At 38.9% G+C, this 18109-nt stretch overlaps 1 protein-coding gene across 1 annotated transcript in view; it reads left to right on the top strand.

The window, feature by feature from the left end:
- The window catches only part of SCFD2 (sec1 family domain containing 2), a 199777-nt gene that overhangs the window by 50926 nt on the left and 130742 nt on the right, over positions 1-18109 (top strand). Inside the window, exon 5 of the mRNA XM_037393632.1 lies at positions 3026-3201. Coding sequence (XP_037249529.1) covers positions 3026-3201 — 176 coding nt within the window. The remainder of the gene's footprint in view (positions 1-3025; positions 3202-18109) is intronic.

Consider the following 18109-nt stretch of genomic DNA (forward strand, 5'->3'; position numbering starts at 1 on the left):
TTTTCTGTTCTCTTGCTCAAGATTCTTGCATTAGTGCACACATACTTCAGTTGTTCCTAACTAACCATTCAGTTTCTTAGCTGAGTTAATTCCTGCACTACCTGCATCATCTCTCTGTCAGCATTACTGTTTTTCTTCCCTGTTCCCCATCCTCCTGTGTTCTATTAACTTCTGAGTTTCACTGTGAGACTTCCCAGCCACCACCTACTCATTTTATCCTGTACTTCAGAAGAGGCATGAAGCTTTGAAACATTTTGCTTTCAGTAGATGTTAGTTTTATCAAGTCCTGTATTGTGATTTAAAGTAATAGACAGAGTACCAGTTTCACACATGCTACACTTGATAACTATTCATGGCAAAGGTTACTTCCCAGACAATATGGAATTCTTGGTGTTTGTGCCGGAAAGCTTATTAGTACTTTTAAATCCATTAAAGGTGGTTGAGGTCATACTTCTTCCCACATCCAGGAACTAAAAAATGATCAAGTGCTTTGTCAGCATAATGTAGTGCTTGCAAGTCAGACTTTGGTGCCCACACAGACATCTGGCTGTGCATAGGTGTGGAGTTTGGAACAGAGTATGATTGTGAGGGAGCAGGAAGAGAAGACAGCAGGACAAGACGCTTACACTGAAGTCCTTTCTGCCAGTAGTTGCCATTTTCTGCCTGTGAATCTCTGGATTTGCCTTAGAGGAACAAAATGACAGTTGAAACGATGATGTGCCTGGCATCTATCTCTTGATTTCATAGGACCTGTCTGCCACATTGCAACACAAAAGGGCTTGAAACAGCAGAGGGACTTTAAAAGGCTGGTAGGGGTGGGATTAGACTAAATTTAGTCTGTTGTGCTGAGATCTCCCTCTGTGAGCAAGCAGCAGGGAAGATGGTGAGGATTTAGGTCTTGGGAAAAGAAATTAAATTGCTGATTACCACCAGTCACTTTCCCAGATTCCTTTCCACATCTACTAGAACAGTTGTATTTATCATCCAGCTGTCCAGGGAGATTTCTGTGTAGAAATTTGCTGGAACTCTTGAACCCTGGATCCATGGATATTGTCCAACATCTCATCTGTGATACTTACTCTTTAATACCAATGTAAATTTTGTAAATTACTTGCTAAGGTCAGGATTTCACTTATATTTATGTATGTGTTGGACTTTCTTTTGGTGCTACTCTGAGGGTGGGAAAGAATTTGATTGTTTATCTAAGATGGTGCTGAATGGATCTCAGACTGATCCAGTGCTGCATCTGGATTCACTTTCACAAGGGACAATCTGCAAAAAAACTCTTGAAAAAAAAATTTTGAAAAAAAATGAAAATCAGAAGTCTTGAAAGCCCTCTCATTTTACTGTTTCATATGACGGAAGGTCTGGCAACTGCATGTTTTCTCAATTGAAGCAAGTTACCAGGTTTTGAATTTGCTACAATGTATCAGAACTGCTATAGGTAATAATGCAGTCATTATCAAAGGTATGCTGCAAGGCATGGTGGACTGACATTTTCAAATCACCATGTAAATCTGCCTGACACAGCTTTAAAAGAAGTAAAACAAGACTGAAGGCTCCAGTGTTTAGTCTAAAAACACACATGGCTGTGGTTGCTGTTTTAGCCTATGTGGGCTAACTGTGGAAGCCTTTTGTCAGCTCTCGGGCCTACTGAGTGGTGTCAGCTTGATTTGTGTGTTAATTTGCTGACTTTTCAGTTTGATGCTTTCCATTAAAATTCACATAAAGAGCCTGTGTGTTTTTGCTTTATTTAGCAGTTTTCCCTAATCTAAATGCTCTTCCAAAAACTGCCCTTGGTGTCACTAAGAGAAAGTGCTTTCAGCATTTATTCACTGTTGGAATGATTTATTCGCCATTTATATGATACTGAAAGGATGGAGGCAGGTGGAGAGCCTTGTAAAGTGATGATATAACCAAATGCAGAGAAGAAACACAGTAGCAGACTTACAAGATCTTTCCCTTCTGGAAAAATACTGAATAAAACGATCAGTGGTGTAAGCTATGCCTAGCATCAGCCTAGAGCCTTCCTGACACCAAAGCTTGTTGTGTTTAAGTTAAAGGACCTTTCTCACTCCATCTCACATATCCCTGCTCTGTAGGTCTGCTTTGCCTGAGGAAGATGATTCATTACTGGCAGACGCTGCCAGGAACCAGGAAACAGCCCTAGTCTGGATTTCAGTCCAGACTTGCAATTAGGATCGTGTTTTGACACCGTATTTCCTTGCATGGTGATGGGCATGTGTGATGGCCTGTGATGATTTGCTTGGGGCAGAGTAGGTAGTATGGACCTTCTTCCCTGGAACAGATCACTTCCAAAATATAAACTGATTAAGCAGTTTAGCTGGCACTTCAATGTTGGGTGCAATAACTGCTAATTCTGTAGTGTTTGTTTGGCCTGAATGACTCCCCTCATGCTTTTTTAAGGAGAGATCTACAGGCTAATGTATGGGCACCAGGGTGTTTATTTTCAAATAACGGGTGAAATCATGCTACACTTAATGCATCTCAGAAACAGAAGAGTCATGCCTTGGAAGTGTCCTTTCCAAGAAATGCTCCAGAAAACAGTTCTTTGAATCACTAACATTATCTCTGGTTTTTGAGCCAACACTGATCAAAAATATACCCTCAGGAAGCTGCTGGAGCGTGTGAGTCTGGTGTAAGGTAGAAGGCTCACAAATTCCCATTGGACTTTTGATAAAAACAGAAAGATTATTTAGAAGTAGTCGTCAAGTATTATTTTCCTAGCTTAAATAACTGTCCCTCTATGTCTGAAAAGAAAAAAAAACCCAGGTATTACCCTTTATGTCAGCATCTGTTGTGTGTTGTTGAATACCTGTCATACCACATACCTTATGCCACAATTCAGGGATGGAGTCTTTGTCCTGACCTGTTGCTGCAGCTTGAAGCTCCCAGGGATTGCAGTGAAGCTAGGATCAGGCCCATAGTGGAGAAAGCCTCTGAAGTTTTCTCTAACACGTTCACTGCCACCACTGAATGCTGTGTCCTGTTTTCCTTTCCACAGGCAGAGTCACCCCAGAGCAGCTCAGCTCATACATTCAGCTTTTCAGAAATAATCTCAAAGCTTTGGAGAACCATTGTGGTCTTGTACAGCTTGTGCTGGCCACGATCCAGACTTTGAAACACCCACAGACTTCCAAATGGGACAACTTCCTTGCCTTTGAGAGATTACTTCTGCAGGTACATATTATGTCAATTTATTTTACCTAAGGAAAAATGTTTTATTTAATTTTTTTGAATTCCCATTGAATTTTGTAGCTTGTATTTTTTATGAAGTGTGTTGGATGTATTGGTTAAAAGCTGTTCCTTATTGCCAAACTGGTAAAAGAAATGGGAACCTGCACAGTTAATCTTCTATAGTTTTGTCTAAAAATAATTTTATAAACAAAAAGGTAGGCATTAAAGGTGAAGTACATAAATAATCTGATTTGGGTGACAGTTTTACATATCAAAATCCAAGATGATAAAACTTTTAACAACAGACAGATTATTATTGTTGTTGTTGTTTTTATTATTATTATTACCACCAGTCTGAAGATGCTTCTTGAGGTAATGTGCGAATGTGCGGAATCAAATGTAGAGAGGACTTTGTTACCATGTGAGGGTAAAACTTGTGTAATTTACCGAGCAGATAAAAGCATAGTAGGAAATTCCATGCCCTAAGAGTGTGAGGTTTCTTTGCTCACAGCTGTCATCTACCCGTAGCTCTTCCCACCACCATGTTTTTTACAGCATCCTGTTGGTGACCACAGTATTATTTAAATACACTTGGATTTCTCGTAGGAAATTAAGAGTTAGTCATATATTGAACTCTATTCTACTAACCTTTGGAGATGTACCAAATGAGGAGTTTTTCGGAGAACCAAATAGAGTTAATTTCTGCTGAAATTCAGGGAAAGTTCAAAACTTTCCTCTCTGTGCTGTCTCTTCTGCCATTGTGTTGGTTTTAGAGGAACCATCTTTTGAAGGCCTAGCAAGAGGCAAGTCTTCATAAGCTAACTTATAGTGAAGTTAGAGTCAGCCTTAAGTGTATAGTGTGGACCTCAACTAAAACTAGATACCTCTGTAAAACTTAGCTATCTTTGTCTAGATGTTGAAAACAAACTAACAGCCCGACTTTCCCCATGATCTCTGGCAGCAGGGTATAACCCTTGGTCCTTTGAGAAGGCTCAGCCCATACTTCATAGCTCTCTAGTCAATGAATTTCTGTAACATTTGGGGGGCAAATAATGCAAAAGTTAAATATTAGCAAGCTCTTGTGTACGTTAATAAAAAAAAAAACAACTGTTCTGTCTTGGTAAGACTGAAATATTTTTAAGTAACATTGGCAGCCTTCTTTCTCTGTTAAGAAACAAACACATCTCAAGTAAAAGAACTCATCGCAGCCATTCTTTTGTTTGTCTAGATTGTAGAGCATGGGAGTGACAGCCTGTAGTCCCCTTCTCTGTCCTGCAGTGACTCATGTCACATAGCTTTTCTCAGAAGCTGGTTATGTTCCATCTTAAAACCAGTTCAGCTTTAGATTCAAAATAAAGCTGCAAGCTCAGCACTGTTTTCACAACAGACAGCTGCCTATATAAAAGCCACGCCATAAATCATCAGGGAGTGGAAAAACAGATAAGAAACAACCAAACTATGTATTTCATAAAAAACAAATGTATAACAAGCACTCTTATAGTCTTAGGTGGTTTTGGATTATACCCGCTGCCTTCCACCCATCATATTAAGGTAAAATGTGTTAGCCAAAGCAAACTTTCTAGGCTAACATTTGTAACTGTTTCTTACACACATACTCATTTTCAGTAGTTCAAACAACAATTATGTTGAATTACGCAATCTGTACAGCATGTATCCTTTCCGTGGCTCTATTTTGAAGGCAGAGTCTGACATGCGTTATCTGCTTCTGAGTACGTGGCCTGTGTCTGATCTGTTGACGGGGTTATAGGAAAAGCAGAATACTGAGAGACCCAGAAGACATCAGAGATATTTTTATTTTAAAAAATCAGCTAGGACATTACATTGTGAATGGTTGGTACATAGCACTCTGCTAATTTGATGCCATGGTGGTTTGTTTCAGCAGTACTACTGAGAAATTCTTTAGCATAATTGTTATGTTTCAGATATTTTAAAATAATAAATCTTAAAAAATCCTCAATAAAAAGTAATTGTTTTGACATGAAGGTAATATTGTTACTGTCCTGTATTGGAACCACATAGAAGACAACTGTTTGTGAAAGATCTACTGGGAGTAATATTATTACACTCAGACAGTGTAGGAATTTTAGAGTTTTTCACTGATGGATGCATGTCAGACTCCAGCTGATGCCAAAGGAGATAACCTAATATAAACAGCTGGTGTTAAAATTCTCAGATTTCCCAAAAAAATAAATCTGCACAGTTTTGGAATTTCTCTCATTACTGGATCTTTCTGATGGGTGTCGTGATTCTCTCCTCAGTCTAATTTGCATTTTTCAGAAAAATCACACTGTTGACCTGAAGCCTTTAGTCTAACTCATACATTGAATAATGTCTTCCATTTTTCTTCTTCTCTTGCTCCTTGATTCACTCCTTTCAGTTGATGTTGCAGGTACTTAGTTCTAAAAATGGCCTGCTAGAGGTAGAAAGTAGCCACTTCCATTATTTATCATAATTGAAGATCTTTAACTACAGTTTTCAGACCTGTATTGTCTCAGTAAGTGTTTTAAGTCTCCAGCAAGGAAGTTTGGTTTTGACTAAAAGTCCAATGAATGTCAGTGCAGCTGCATACTTACTACAATGTTGTCCTCTCCTTAACTGGAATGGGTGAATGGTCTGAAACTGGATTTTTTTGAGAACATGGCCTTGACTGCAAAGGAAAGGGGATCATGTGCTGAGTTAAGAGTAATGCATCAGAATGATTCATCTTGTCAATCACAAGTTTTCTGTGTTCTGCTGCTCTACCTATGCACATGATGGAGCTTTTACTACCCAGAAATTTTAAATGCTTTGTGAATTGAAACAGTATATCCAGTTTACCAAGGAGATATCCCACCCCATCGTATTTTCCTTCTCTTGAGGTCCTCTTTCTATTTTTCTAACTCTGACTATCCATAAAACTGATAGGTGGGAAGGGGAACACAAACTAAATGCTGTACCATGCTGCCTGCAACTCCCTAGTATTCCTCATGTGACTGCCTTGTTTTCCTTCAAGTGAGGATTTAAAATTTAGGGTTGTAACAGAAAACAAGAAAGAGTGTCACTCCATACTTTTCAGCTCTGTTTAGCTCTATATCCTATTCTCAAATTTATGACTTTCATGGAGGTTTATTAAGCAGTAGAGCCCGTGAAATACAAAAGCACAAGAAGAGGAGCTTTCTCCAGAGTTTAAACAAGATGTGACACTGTGAAAGAAAAAATATTTTTGTTGGTTTTAACATATATATGCACTGAGCAGGGACTTTAGCCTCCAGATTCAGTTTAACAGTACCCAGCAGCATTACACAGTGCAAACGGGAGCATTGTGCCCCAAGGGAAAGTGAAGTTGCTCTGTGAAAGGTGCTGCTCTGAAATTCTCCAGGTTGGATGCTACCTTTTAGAATTGGCTGCATCCTTCTGGCATAATCTTGCTCTCAAGATTTACGAGTAAAGTGCTTCTCATACTGAGTAGCAGTCTGTTTTATGAATAGCCACATCCATTTAAATCCCAAGGTTGGGATATATTCAGTGCAAGCAAGTTTTATCAGGCTGAGTTTCTACAATAGCATATGGAGTGTTTGAAATGTCATGTCCCTGTCCCCCCAAGAAAACAGACATTCTCCAAGCAATTTAAAATTCTGCAGCTGTACTTTGGAGTCAGACAGAAGAAGAGGGGGAGGATTTAAGTTGATTCCAAGTTTTTTGTAGGATGCCATAAGTAAAGACATTGCCATGTTAAAAAGTTTGCTCTCATTGTCATTTCCATGTGGCAGCAATGGCAGCAAACGCTGGCAACAGTTGTACCAGTTGGCACTGCATGGTACCTAAAGGTTCATGTCATCTTTTCCTCTGCTGATTGTCTGCTGCACATTTTTTAAATGCAAACCTTTCTGCTAAGCTAAGTGGATTTAAACCACCGGATCCTGTGTGTACTGTGTTTGGTTCCTGTAGTAGAAAGTTTCCCAGTGTAGATGCCTTTCCATAACATAACAATGACTAGTAATAACTCAAACTAAGAAAATTTCTTCCACGATATTATTGCTTTATTCCTTACAAACAGCTCATGCTTTATGAAGCATTTTTTGCATCAGGACTTTGAAAGCAAACAGCTATTTGACCTCCCCCAAAATGGGAGGTGTGTGTTTCTTCTTTAGGATGAGCACATTCTCTTCTTTTTTGAGATGTGTGGGCTAAACTTAATTTTAAAACTGAAAACGTACCAGCACTGTTGTCTTAAAATATTTGCATTGCCCAAAGTAAGGAAATCTGAAAGACTATGGAATTCGTTGTCGCTGTAGTATTGGGGAGAGGATTGTTGCTTCTTGGTGCTTTTTTGTGGCACAGTTTTTGTACCTGCTGACCAGCATTTCACAGTTTACTGGGAAATGCGGCAGCTTCAGCTTTGACCTAGAAGCCATGATGCTACCACTGGATCTCAGTACTGTCAGAGTTTTGGTTTGTGATGCTGATTGATGTCACATAAACTCAAGAGTAATCAGAATTAAAGGTTATACTAAAAAAAAACCCCACAATAAACCCACAAGACCAACCAAAACAAAAAGTCCCCAACACGTACACAATTTCATTCTATAGATGAGTGGCTGTAATTAGCTTTATGATCATAGTCAGTTAAAAATCTTTTCAGCTTTCACCTATTTGAATTGTCTTGCTTTTCAGACTTAAAGCCCCCTTGGGACCAAGTCCCCTCTGAGCTTTGACTCCCTTCATGGCCTCCAATGTCTGAGAGATGAATGTCTTGCTGATTGGGCCAGTGCTCCCACACACAGTATCTCCCAGCTATGGCATCAGAAATGTCATCAGTGAAATAGCATGTTTCTAGCAGATAGTGAGGACAGCTATATCCCATTGCTTTTGAATCTGAGCCCGTGATCAGCCCTACCTATGCCAATAGTGTGTTACTTTATACTTCTGGTCTCTGCCAAGAACATACAGGTGAGCACTGTGCATCACCTTGACTGCTTAGAAAAACAAATGCAGTGTCAAAGTCATTACCTACTAAAGTAAATTTACTTGTTTTCAAAGGATGACTTGGTAATTTGAAAAATTTTACAGGTTCTTTTCCATTCTTCTTTTTTTAAAGCTTTGCTATCCTAGGAAGGAGAACACTGTAATATTTTAGCAAAAGTATCTGGAGTTTTTAGTGCCTCCTGGTAATAATAGAAGTAGGTCAAGTACTCTGGTGGCGTATGCACACATACTTATATGGAGAGCTTCTGATAGTATAGTATTTTCATGTTTAGATTTCCAAATACTAGTTAGTTGTATTTTATTTTATTTCTATTTTCTCATTTTGGTGCTGTAAAATTTGACAGAAGACAGATTTTATTTTTTTTGTCCTTGGTGTATTGAGAGAAAATATAGACCTGTTTTTAAAAGAAACAGGGATTTCATGCCAGATGGTCATTTCAATGTTTTTATTTTTCTGTTGGCAGAAAGTGGTTATGAGGTTAATAAATGACATCATTCATTCTTCTATGAATATAGAGCGTAAACTCACAAAAAAAAAAGTGGAAAAACTGCAATACAGCTGAGTATTTATATTGTAATTAATGTTTCAGTAGCAAGATCTAATCACTAGGGTGTTAGTAACCATTCCATCCTGTGCCGTGATTCTCTACAATTTTCACAAATGCAGGGTATGTCTGACCCATTACTTAATGAAAGATGACATTATTATTTATTTACACTTTTGGCCATTGCATAATATGGTAGGCGGTTGTCCAAATATGCATGCCTGCACAGGGCCCCATGCCAATAAAATTTGGAAACTTTAAAGACACCAGCTTGCAGACTTTCCCAGCCTAGCACTCACTAGTTTTCAGACCTCTCAACTTTTCTACAGGGTACGTAGTACGAGGTGACATTATTGACTCAAAACTGGTATAAACCAAAAGCTTAAGCATGGGCTTCAGGGCTGCTAAAGCACGTGGTTTGAACAAAGCAGTGCAAAATAGGAAAAGCTTTTGGAGTAATTCCTCTTGCTCTGCAAGAGTAATTTCATGGTTCAGCTGTAGTGAGACCTTTTTTTCTACATAGAATAGATTAAGATCAGTGGCATTTCTTGTTATTATTATGTATATCGCTTTAGTCTGCATGTAACATAATTATGTAGCTCAGCTCAATGCAATAAATTGTCTTTTTGGTGGCCTGCGTGTTGATCAATAAATCTTTTAGAAGGAATACTGCACAGTATTTGAAAGCAGAGCCATGATGTTAGCTGCCTGTAATTAGATGTTATATTAAAAAATTTTATTTAAATTAGGTCACTTTAAACATAATTTACATATGGAATGAATTGTCTTGGTGGGAGTCTTGCATGATACCATATTGATTGCAAAGGTCATCCTCTGGAATTTGGTACCTTTTAGACAAGATTGCAGTTGGACACTGATACGCATGCTGTCTTACACAGCTAGAGAATCAAATGTAATTTGTTGATGACTTCTGAAGAGAAAATAGTCCTGCAGCAATCACTGCTTAAGCTTCCAAATTATTTACAGTAAGTTCTTATTTAACCATCTGTTTGTAAGACATGCTTCATTTAAACTGGGAGTAATTTCCAGAACATGCAAACCCAGTTGGATTTCTGCCTTTATATATGTGATATTTTTAAATTTGCAAGTATTTATTCTACATAAAATTTATGTTAAATTTCATGACCTTCCTTAAAAACTGGTGTATACAAGCCGTGAAATAGTGTTGCTTCTTGAAACTTGCCTCACATGGTCTCAGTTAATTTTCTTTTGCTTGCTCAGTGCCTCTTACATTCATGATATTTTGTTTTAACAAGAATTCAGGTTGTGTTTATGTGTTTCTGTAAGTTTCTATAAAACAGAGCCCTAAACTGCTGGGAACACACTCAGTGCTACAGCAATACAGGTAAAAAAGTGGACTTCATTTGTGAAAGTGATCAGCTGTTTGAGTGTCGTTGGTTTTGTGCACCACCTGGTGATACTCCATAGAGGAGAGGCTTGTTTGGTTACAATTCATATAACCATGTTCTCAGGAGGCTCAGGTTATGGACCCTTTCCGGGGTTTGACATGCCAGAATTAAGACATTCCAACTCGTTTTTCTCAGAAAGAAAGAGCTCTGTGTGTGTGTGGTTTTATATATATATATATATATATATTTATATATTCTTCTACTCTATATATGTACGTATATAATTTTTCCAGTGAAACTAATTCTGTGAGTAGAATGCTTTTGTTAGACTACTTTGAAAGCAAATAAAATAGAGGTAGGGATTGTTTTAACATTAAATCTTTTGAGAGTGACAGAACTATTCTAGTGGCAATTTATTTATCTGTTGAAAGAAAAGTGGTAAGTTTTTCTATCTCTGGCTGACAAGGAGTTAAAATATCTTAAGTGGCTTACCATATCACACAGGAGTTGAGTATCTTTCTGTATTCTTTTCAAAAAAATGTGTCTGCATTTTGGTCTTAAAAATTTCAAAGTATTGCCATTGTGGCTCTCATTTATAAAGCAAAGACTCTCCTTCCTCATCTTCTGAAAGAGCTAATATTTTCTATCCAGATAAGGGTCATGGAGAGCCTCTAAAATGAACACTTAATAAAGAAATGGCTTTCGTAAGTGAACAGATGTCCACATCAATAAAACTTACAAAAGCCTTGTGGGAAGAAGAGCTAAAAATATTAAGTCAATGGGAACTGTTAATTAATGTTCTATGTACAAAACCAAAATACTTGCTGTAAAATAAAATAATCCAAATGTAGAAATGATTGTAATGGGAGCTAGCACTTGCCGGGGGGCGGGGAGCAACAATCCACTACCACTCCCTCTACATATGCACACATTATTTTGTTAGAAGTTTAGACAAGTAATAGCTTTTTCTTGCCAGTTTTCTTTTGAGATGCATGTTGAGATTACATGGTAGTTGGTATCTGGTTAGCCAATGTTGCAGAAAGGCAGCACGGTTCTCAGTTTCATAGGAACACTTGTCACCAGTGATAGCCAAAGTCCTTCACCAGCCTGGGGGAATTCCTGTGTGGAGCTACGGCTTCTTTCTCCTCTGTGACTTTCCTTCTTAATATGTAATATTAACTCCTTACTTACTGTAAAAGGTAACATTAACCAGGCCAAATGGCAGATGCCCTCACTCCCTGTCAGCGTATGTGGAGGAGAGGCACAGTAACAACAATAGTGAATGAGTCGTCATTTACACAGATAATTGTGTTGCAAGAGGCATAGTTTCTCTTGTGCGTACTCCCAGTAAGTCCTTGCTTTGCTGTATGCGTTGCTCCACTGACAGAGGATTGCATACTACCTGTTTTACATTAGTGGCAGGATCTGCTTTTCATTCTCTACTTAAGGAGATTGTTGTCACCTTGAGCAAGAAATTTGTCTTACTTATTTCTGTTATTACTTGCACAGGACAGGCTGAGTCATTCATGAAACAATAATAAAAAAAAAATGCTCTTCCAAAACCATAAGAAATGTCCCCAATGGACTGGGCAAATCTCTTGGCTTATTAATCTGCAGAAAAATGGCGTGCGCTGTTTTGCATCTAACGAAGTGGAGGATTCAAGTACTCTTGGCCAGCAGCATCTTTAATATGTTTTGGGAGGCAGGGACCTGTAAGCGGTGTGGCTTCAGTGGTCACAAGTAGGCAGTGCAAGAGTGCAGACTCTTTCGGTCCATCTTTTTGCCTCTTAACAACAGAAATCCTATTAGCAATGTCCATTCATCAGCCTTCAATAAACAAGTTAATTGGCAAGATTTTGCCCAGTACTGAATCAAGCATGTTATTTTGGTGTTTAGTTTCTGCTAATAAGGTCATTAACTTGGTGTTAATTGTGTGTTACTGGACAGGCAAAGTGGTATATGAATGGTAGGTGGGGAAGTAGGCAGCTCCATCTGTGCTCTAGTGTTTTATTTTCTATCCATTTTGTTCATTATGATACCCATGGCTTTTTGGTAAAAAAACTTGTTTGGTGTATTTTTTTGGATGCTTTCTGTCAAGATGATTCATTCAGTTTGTCATAGTCTAGGTTAGAAAAAGTTGTTTTTCTTAAGATAATACATAGGATTTTTTAGCTAATAATCCTAACTGGATCTTGCCGCTACTATAGGTTTGGAGCAGGACTTCATTTACCTTTTGGGTTTTGTCTGCTTTCACGAATTATATTAGGTCTTTAAGGAAATAAGCATTGCCTTATTTTTGCAACCCGTGTGTTGTCCCTAGGTAGGATTCCAGGTACTGTTGTAATAATAATGAAATTGACACCATACAGCACAGCATGTAGTGAGAGCTGTACTCATAGGAACTGCTTATCATTGTGGCTGTTAGTTCAAAGGCAGTAAATCGCCTATCAAATCTCTTATCTGCAAACCAGTTTGATAGTGCCAGCACTGTATATCTGGGTTTGAGTGTGATTATACTAGTCTGACAGTTTAGTTTTCCTCATTTTTTTGGAAGATATACTTGATTATTTCCTGCAGACAGGCAAGGAGAAAGTGGAGAAACAACACAACTGAAAATTAATGAACACTTTTCTGTGGGTGGTATCCAAAATTAACAGTGGGGCTGCCACATTGCATTCCCTCTTGTCTCCCCACCTTAATGAGTTGCATATTTCCCTTTCCACTGGCCCACACACATCCTTGGATCACAGACATTTCTGGGCACAGGGTGCATGCACAGACATACAGGTGCACACTGAACTGCTTTTTCCCACAGTCTGGGTTGTCTGGCATTAGTCAGCCCCAGCCTAGAAAGCAGATAGTCCCATTGGCAAGGTACCGATCCCTAGCTGTAAGCCTAGCCTCTCCGTTCGTCTTGTGTCCCACAGAATATGCTAAGGGATTTTTGCCCTGGCAAAAAGATAAACTCTGGTGAGTCTTGATGTGCTTGTGCAAACGTGCCCTCATGGCTGCTACCTTCAAATCACAGCTCCTACCTCTGTTTGCATCATCTGTTCTTGGTCATGAAGCTCTTTGAATGAACAACTGTCCTCAGACTTTGGGGCTAATATTTTCCCCAAAAGCATTGTTTTCAGTAGGAAAGTAAGTATATTCTTAATTTGGTTTTGCTGACTTGATGGAAAACAACATGTGTTAAGTTTTCGGAGTTGTCAGACCAGTCAAGGTCAGGGTGGTCTAGGACTTTCTACTTTTCCCTTACTAAAGATTTTATTTTTTACCCGGTGAAATTGAAATGGCAGTGAGCTAAGAACTTGCAAAACTCTGTATTGTTGTTGGCCATGTTTTCAGTGAAAATCCCCACCCCTGAAGGAAGCTATGCAAAAAGATGGTACTACACAGTTGATTGCAGCTTAGTCCCCAGCTATGGAAACATGGTAGATTTTTGTGCATTATAAATTATGATATTGTTTGCAGATGCATAGACTTGCTTGATATCATTTGCTTGCTTCCAGTGAAGAAGGCAGACTCAGTTGTCCTTGCCTAGGTTAGAAAAGCAGATCTCATTTGAAGGCAACATGCTGACTCAGCCAGCAAAATCTTAGTGCAATTTTACCTTTGCAGTAGGTCATGAAAAATCCTTTTCAAAATCAAATCTGGCTTGTCAGAGGCCTGTCTGTGTAGTACTTAACTGCCTTGCGTCCTCTTTGACATGACCAGTTACCTCTACGTAAACAATTAAAGCTGTAAGCCTAACTCTTCCCTCTTGGAGAGGTGTAAAATACTAGGATTTAATTAAAACAGTTACTACTACCTCTGCTATCCCACAGGTATGTGTAACAGACAAACGACTGCTTCCCACATGTTCTGAGTTTTCTTGGGAAGTGGAGAGAGATTTCTTCTAGTGGTTGTCTTCCTTTAGATTTTCTCCAGTTCATGTCTCTTTCAGTAAAATTATCTTTTATTGCCATTAAGTTTCTCTAGGGACTTTCTTGATGTAAGAAGATACCTCTTTGGAAGCCAACCTGTTTCACACCCCATGGCACCACATTTGTATACAAGAGTGTATACGTCAGCATACCATAGACCTGGCAAAAGTGGATTTAAGTGGGAAGCTGCCTGCTGGCTGTGGTGTTCCCAGCTCGGCACAGAGCAGTGTGAGGGCTGATACAAGACACACTGGTGCAACAAGACTGGCTTCCTTCTCATTTGCCCCCACCTTCCCACAAAACAAAAAGAAAATACTTGCTCCATACCTAGAAATGACCTGCAATTCCCTAGTCTGAGGCTTCTGAAGCCTTGTTTTCTCTGTGTTTATTCTTTCACGTATTCTGTAAGAATGCTTTATTAATTAAAAATGCAGTAAGTACAGGAGAAAAAATTGAAATTTCTCTCTGGCCGTCCCCCCCCTGTACCACCCTGTCCCAGGGTGTTTGTGTGCCTTTAAAACAAATTGCATATGGTTCTGTGAATGTTCCTGTAATTCAAAATAGTCGTGTTGCCTGCAGAAATGAAGGGCACCATGCACACATAAAACTTGTACAGTATTTTCTAATGAAATACGACAGCCCATTTGTGCAGCTGTGTCTAATAAGGCACGAATACAGTTAACTGCTATTTACCTCCTCACACTCTGTTTGTTTGAAGTACAGAAATGCTGTACGTTCACATTAGGCAATTCAGTACAGAAATGTAACTTGGACTATTGATGGGAAGTATTTCATAATTTTGTAGCAGGTTAAAACATATGGTTGTAGTTACAATAAATAAATGGCTTAGTCCATAAACGACTGCCATTCAGCTCAACTGTCGGGTTGATGTAGGTTTATCCTTCAGGAGAGTAAAATGTAGGTAACAGATAAGTAATAAATGGTAGTCTGGGTCGCTGCCTGGGGAAGGGAAAAGTTTCAAATTCTTTTTAACGAGGACACTTGTAAGAGAAGAGGAAAAGGTAATGTGTCAGAGATGAGAAACTCTCCAAATACGACTTAATTCTATCCACCAGTTCCTCTTCTAGTATTTCTTCCCTGCTCATCCCCAAGTCTATGGGAAGTGAAATAGCTGCTAAGCCATAGGCAGCAAAAGATTCCAACACAGTCCATAGTTTCATCTGACTTATCCTTGCATAGTAGTGCTGGTTTCCTGAATGGAGCAGAATAGTTCATTCTCTGATAAAAATAAGGAACGTTTCTTTAAGTTTTTTAAAATGTCTCTGGTTTTCTCTGAATTTCTTAACCCAGTAGTCTTTCTGCAACACAGAGAACATCTCTGCAACAAAGATAACAGAGTTAAATTTGGGAAGATGTAGGCACTCTATTAAGTGAGGTTATCAAATGCTGTAGCTATTAAATGTATCTGCTCAGAGTGTTTTTCACTCGTCAATAGATCAGAGTGTGCTTAAAATAAAGGTTCCCCAGAAGAGACTAGGATGGGTCCTCAACTGCCTTTTTATTAACAGGTATTTGAAAATGGCTGTGTTGTCCGTGGTGACCAGGCTCTCACTGGCTTGATTTGTTTTTGTTCTGTTTGGTTTGAAAAGACATTTTTTAAAAGCCTTCATCCTTATAGCTCTTTTAACAGATACAGTTTAGGAAAGCTCTCATGTCTTATACATCTCTACTTGCAGGGGGGAAAATACTAAAAAGCTAAAATTCTTGATATCATGTACCACTACCTAAAGTTTGTTATCAGAATGGGCAGTAGCCTTAGCTGGGCGTAAGTCTTCTGACTGTGACTTTCTGATACATAGGAATACATTTCAAAATACATGTTCTTGTACCAAAAGCCAAGTGAAAAGATCTCTTAACCTCCTCTCAGTTGTCTTAATTGAATTATCCTGCTTCCCCTCTGTGTAGATTTTCCCTAGACTGTAGATGGATTTTCTGTCCAGGTTTTTATTTGTGGAATTACTCAAAAAGTACTTGGAGATACACAACACTCGAGTGCACTGTATTCCACAGTAGTTCTGGAAAGCTTTAGAACAACTCAGGTCACCTTCTGTGTCCTCTTATCTACTGTTTCTCCAAGCTTGTCTTGGTGAGATGTTAGCTGTTGCCAGGATTATTGGAAAATTGATGCTGCTTCTCCTGTGTCCCCTGGAAAGAAAGGGCTGCTTGAGAATCTTCCTACTGTAAGGATGGAGATGGTTCACTACATTTTTTCATCACATTACAGAGATGGCAGCAGATACATAAAGATGTAAGCTGCTGCTACTTCAGGGAGTGTCATCACTGACATAGGCAAAGTTTTGCATTGTCTACATACTGTTTTAGTTGTTTGCTGCAGAGAAGAGGTTGAATGTACTGAAGACACATGTGCCAGCATTTAATTAGTAAGTGTCTGACTGCATGCATTGGCAACAAAGGTGTAGATTGGGAAGCCACCAACCATGTGTTTCAGGGGACAGGATAGCTGAGAAGTCTGTTAGCAGGGCACAAAAACTTCAGTGTTTTGCTTTGAATTCTGATTTCACCCAGTTTTTACAGCCATGCAGAATGGAATTTTACTGTAGGAATTCAACCTGTGTAAGGCTCTGTCCTGAACTCCGAGAGCCAGCATCTGCAAATGGCTTGCTTGCCTCTAATGCAATTGTTTCCTAGCTTATCAATGTGTGCGTTTGTGTTTGATCCCTAGCCTGAGCGTGACATCTATTAGAAGTGATCACTACTAGGAGATGAATGATTTCTTTAGTAGCTGATAGGTGGCCTTAGAGAAGTGAGGATAAGCATGGAGTAGCGTGCCATTTCTCATCCTGCTTCCCTTCTGTAAGTCAAAAGAGGATACGCAGTTCCAAGGCATTACTAAAGCACTTCTCCTCAGCACTAGTTATCTTGTCCTTTTCCTGCATGTGCTGTTCATAGGAGTTTTATTTCATAAATATGTGAAGGCAGAGAATACTCTTAAATGTTTTCAGTAAGTAGTGGCACGGGAACTGAATGTCTTATGTAAGAGTACAAAAGCTAGATGCTGTCTCACAGAGGGAGCAACATATTTCATGCAGATGGGCTCTCAAACGATGCAAACAGCAATTCATGGATGACCAGGTGACCTGTTTTTCTGTGCTGAAGAATTAAAAATAATTTACATATTTTGTTTTAAAACATTTGCATGTCATCTTGGTGTGATTACTGGCACATGTTGTATTGATTCAACTTTATTGTCGCATTATTCTCTCACATTCAAGGGCCACATGTGCTCCACATCTGGTGAACATTCAAAGGCCTTTTGAAAAACATCACCGCGTTTTTGTTCTTGGAAATGCTTATGACAAATACCACACTTTTGCATCTGCTTCTGCTGTTGGTTGCAAACAGGATGCAGTAGGCTATGCCTACTGTCCAGTTACAAAACTACCAAAGGTTTACAATACATTTCCTGTTAACCAAAGTGATTAACTGGCTTAATTGTTGGTCCTTGTTCCATGCACTACAATGACCATGCATCCTTGTTCTGGTGAAATCACAGTGACTGTACTGAATATGTATCTCTTTATGGCCACTGTCATTAGACTAGGAAACGGGGAAGAAAGGACAGCAGGAAGAGAACCATTGTGTTTTTAGGAATGAATAGGACCCCTCTTTTTACAGTTATTTATGCTAAAATATAATCTTGCTTTTGAGGAGAGCATGCCTTAAAAACTGCTAGCATAGTATTCAGTGTAGAAAGTCACCAATAAACTACTACTTAAAACATTCTGGGAAAAGTTGGATGTTTTCCTACAGATCTATCATTAATGTTCTTGTTTGGTACATGGCTCAATGCATTTATAGTGTGACTGCATGACTGTTTACCACTCTTCATGACGATGACGTTGCATTTATTGTGAACCTCTGAACACCATCTGTTTAGAATATACGGTTCCCCGTACCAAATCAGTTGCATGCAAAGGAGATTGCAGTGTGCTTTTCACACATTATTTATTATGTAGGGCGATGTTAAAAATCATGATTAGCATCTTCTTACATTTCACCCTTAGGTGCCTATAATATAAAATCTCATTTGGAGATACCTAAA

The sequence above is a fragment of the Falco rusticolus genome, chromosome 1 (genome assembly GCF_015220075.1).
Source record: "Falco rusticolus isolate bFalRus1 chromosome 1, bFalRus1.pri, whole genome shotgun sequence".
Classification (NCBI taxonomy): domain Eukaryota; kingdom Metazoa; phylum Chordata; class Aves; order Falconiformes; family Falconidae; genus Falco; species Falco rusticolus.